We start from the raw sequence: 3,909 nt of genomic DNA on the forward strand, positions 1-3,909 counted from the left end.
TACAATTAATTTTATTATAATTATTATCATTATTTTCAATATTAATACCACCAGTATCTATTAATATCACCGTTATCAGTGATATTATTAGTATCATTATCAGTATTATCATTGCTTTTATCGTTTTTATTATTATATTCATTATATTTTTCAGTGGAAATGCTGCAGTGTTTCCTGAGTGTTTTATCATAGACGAAAAACTTTTACTCTGTGACTGAATTTTTAATTATCTGAAGTGAGCACAATTTAGAAAAAATAAGGAAACAAAAGGAATCCTTCAGATTAAAAAATAGTAAAGAATTGAAGGTGGTTAGAAATTTATAAGGGATAGTTAAGTGGAATCTTCTTATCTGAAACTAGTTAGTGATAAGGTAAAGATTGATTGATAAAGAAAGAGAGAAAAAGAGGCAAGTGACATCCGTACAAAAGAGCGTTTCCGAGATGACGCTGCAACATGTGACCCACCCGCTGGACTTCCGCATGCACTCGTGGCTCCGCGCGAACACCTCATGGGGTCTGAACACCACCGTGTACCCGGCCCCCCCTCAGGGCTACCCCATGTCGGACCTGTGGACGAAGGCTGCCGACGTGGAGCATGCGCTTCTGGATATCGCCTTCCAGGACCTGCCTTTGGGCGTCATCACCCTGCTGGCGCTGCAGAAGGGCGTGCGCTGTTCCAGCACGCTGTACCACCCCGTGACCAAACTCGCCGGCAGCTATAACATTCGTTTCTACGACATCATCATCACCAATATCCTGAAGACCTTCGTGGGTATGTTGCTGATGGCCATCTCTTTGCCTCTCGTCCTGCCTGTCATCTGCGTCTTTTGGCTGGCGTCCTGTGTGGTCAGCGCCATCTACAGCATCAAGTACAAGGGCCTGTTCGTCAAGGCGCGGGGTATGGACAGCGTGTGGGGAGTCGAGTCCAAGGAGAGCCGTCCCTTCATCACGATCGGCCTGCTGGTCTCCGGGACGCCCCGACTCGAGGACATCCAAAGGCATCTGCGCGACAAGATCTTAGACGTCGTTGACGGTGGCGCCAAGAGCGACTACAAGTTCAAGAAGTTCCGCCAGGTTTTCTCCCAGGTGTGCGGCTACTACTGCTGGCGCGACGCGGAGGATTTCGACATCGGCAACCACGTCAGGATGCTCCGGCTCTCAGACTTGTACCCCGAGGAGAAGAGAGGGGAAGGAGAGGAAGCCGCGGGGAGGAGAGGCGAGAGGAGCGAGGAGATGGATGCTCTGCTTCACCGCTTCCTTAGCGAAGAAGGCACGACCGCCCTCTCCCCCGACAGGCCGCCTTGGGAGGTGCTGCTGCTGCTCAGGGACGACGGAAGGTGAGGAGGAGGGCACTCGAGAGCAGGACACGCTGGAGGCTGGGAATAAATCTGATGTGAATATGCGCTATGTATCGCTACTAACAAATTATTTTTTGTCTCGAACTCTCTTTCCCTCCCGTCTTTTTTCTCCTCTTCCCCTTCCTTTATCTACCTTCCTCTTCCCACCCACCCTCCCTTTTCCTATTCCACACTACCCTTGGTCCTACCCCAACCCTGCCTCGCCCTACCTCTCCCTCCCCCGCCCTCCCCAACCCTCCTTCCCCCTCCAGATACAACGTGGTGATTCGCCTCCACCACGCTATCGGCGATGGAGTGACGTTGATCCGTCTGTGTGTCGAAGCCCTCGTGGACACGCCCCTTCCGGCTCCTCCCGTCGGCACACGCCCAGGAAACGCCCTCATGAAGTGAGTGTGGGCGAGAGGAGGTGTTTGGAGAGATTTGTCATGTTGTTCTTCTCTTTGTCCGTCTGTCTATTGATTGATCTATTTGTGTGTCTATTTACTTATTTGTCTGCTTCTACCGTTATGTTCTTTGTTTAGATACTTTTCTACTTTTTTTTTTCTTTCTATTTCATATCTTTTAATCTGTTTTCAATTGTCAGAATTAGGAGGAAGGAGAGAGGGGGTATTAGCGAATTTGAATAGGCGAGTCATTGGATTTACTGATTTATTTATCTACTTTATATCTGTTTATATGATTATATAGGTGTCTGTCATTTTGATTATTTATGAAGTGTTTTATTTCATTTTTCAGATTTTGTGATTTTTATTACTTAAATCACCTAAATTGGAGTTATCTGTAATTTCTTAAAATGTCAAATCATAAACATATTTATGATTACTATTATTATGATCATGATTATCTTCATTATCATTTCTAGCACCCAGTACCATCATTGTCACCATCATCATCTTACCATCATCATTATTATGGTAAGTGTCATTACCGCCATCAGCATCATCAACCACATCATCATTATCTCACACCCCTAAAAAAACCCATCACCAACACCATTATCATCATCTTCACCATCCCTACCCTCATCATCACCACCATCGTCACCAACACTATTTTCACTACCCCCCCCCCCTCTTACCCTTCCTTCAGGGCCGTGATGGCAGTCTGGTCCTGCCTCGTGCTCCCACTGGGCCTTCTGCAGGTGGTGGCCAACTTTGATAGGAATAGCCTGCACGGACACCAGCTGTCGGGCAAGAAAGTGCGTTGTCGGTTAGGTAGATGGTTGGTGGTAGATGGTAGATGTTTCGTGGTAACGACAGATGGTTGATAGTAAGGCGTAGATGGTTGGTAGTGAAGGTAAATGGTTGATAGTAAAGCGAAGATAGTTTATGGTAAATAGTAGATAATTGAGAGTTAAGGTAGTAGATGGTTGTTTGTATAACGTAGATGATTGATAATAAAGCGAAGGTGGTTGATAGTAAAAAACAGATGGTTGATGGTAAAGCGTAGATGGGTAATAGTGAATGATAAATGGTTTATGGTACATAGCAAGTGGTTGATAGTAAATTGTAGATGGTTGATAGTAAAGCATAGACTGCTGATGATAAATATTAGATTGCAGATAGTCTATGGGAAATATTTGATAGCAGATGGCTAATAAGAGTTCGCGAGAGAAGATATAAAATACTAGAAAGCAGAGGATAGAAAACTGATATTTATTTTCTAAAGTGTTAGTCTAGATTGTTGAGTCGTTCCTTTATGGTGATTTAAGTCGTTTTATTTGTTTATTTGTTTAACGAACCGGTAGACTTCACGACACCACTCAATACATTTAAAATACAGTAACCTCTCTAGATTCACGCCGTAAGAGCAGAACGACCGAGAAGAAAACAATCTAGAAAATGTAAATATACAAAACGGCATTAACACATTACAATAACACACCGTTAAATCAATGAAACGAATAACCAAACAAACTTTCATCCGTCACGCTCTTCGCACGATGACGTAGGTGGTGACGTCATCAAAGGGTCTCCCGCTGCCGATCCTTCGTCAGGTGAAGATCGCTGCCTCGGCCACTGTTAACGACGTCCTTATGTCGTGCCTCTCGGCTGCTCTCTCCAAGCACTTCGCTCGCAGGTAGGTAGGGGGAGAGAAGAGGGGAAGGAGGGAAGGGAGAGGGAGGGAGGAAGGGGAGGAGGAGGGAATATGAGGAGGAAGGGAGGGAGAAAGAGAGGGAGAGAGCGAGAAGAAAAAACAATGTAAAGAGAAAATAGTAAGAAACTAGAATCACCTCTCCCACGCCTTCCAAATGGAGAGATATTCCTTACTTAGCAAACGAAAAGAAAGAAAGAAAGAAAGAAAAAAAAAACAGCTCCTCCGACCGCCAAACACCAAACATCTCACCTATAACGAGCTCTCCCTTCCCCCTTAGGTCAGAGGAGGTATCTCAGGTCACCGCCGTGGTCCCGGTGAGCTTCCACGACCTCCGAGCGCCCATGACACTGACCAACAAGTTCTCTGTTGCCACCGTCAAGCTGCCGTCCTCCCACTGCCTCGCGCCCACTTCGAGGCTCAGGCATACCAAGGTGAGACACCCATATTGCTACGT

The 3,909-nt window shown here is 45.8% G+C and overlaps 1 protein-coding gene across 1 annotated transcript in view; it reads left to right on the forward strand.

Annotated features, from left to right (window-relative positions):
• The first annotated feature begins 241 nt into the window (after nucleotides 1-241).
• Nucleotides 242-3,909, forward strand: part of LOC122258605 (uncharacterized) — a 7,795-nt gene continuing 4,127 nt past the window's right edge. The window contains exons 1-5 of the mRNA XM_086548636.1: nucleotides 242-1,337; nucleotides 1,610-1,744; nucleotides 2,448-2,556; nucleotides 3,310-3,437; nucleotides 3,733-3,886. Of these exons, the coding sequence (XP_086404762.1) occupies nucleotides 442-1,337; nucleotides 1,610-1,744; nucleotides 2,448-2,556; nucleotides 3,310-3,437; nucleotides 3,733-3,886 (1,422 nt within the window). The 5' untranslated portion in view covers nucleotides 242-441. The remainder of the gene's footprint in view (nucleotides 1,338-1,609; nucleotides 1,745-2,447; nucleotides 2,557-3,309; nucleotides 3,438-3,732; nucleotides 3,887-3,909) is intronic.

Source organism: Penaeus japonicus, unplaced genomic scaffold (assembly GCF_977035675.1).
Source record: "Penaeus japonicus unplaced genomic scaffold, GWHDUDI00000001_assembly GWHDUDI00000002, whole genome shotgun sequence".
NCBI lineage: Eukaryota > Metazoa > Arthropoda > Malacostraca > Decapoda > Penaeidae > Penaeus > Penaeus japonicus.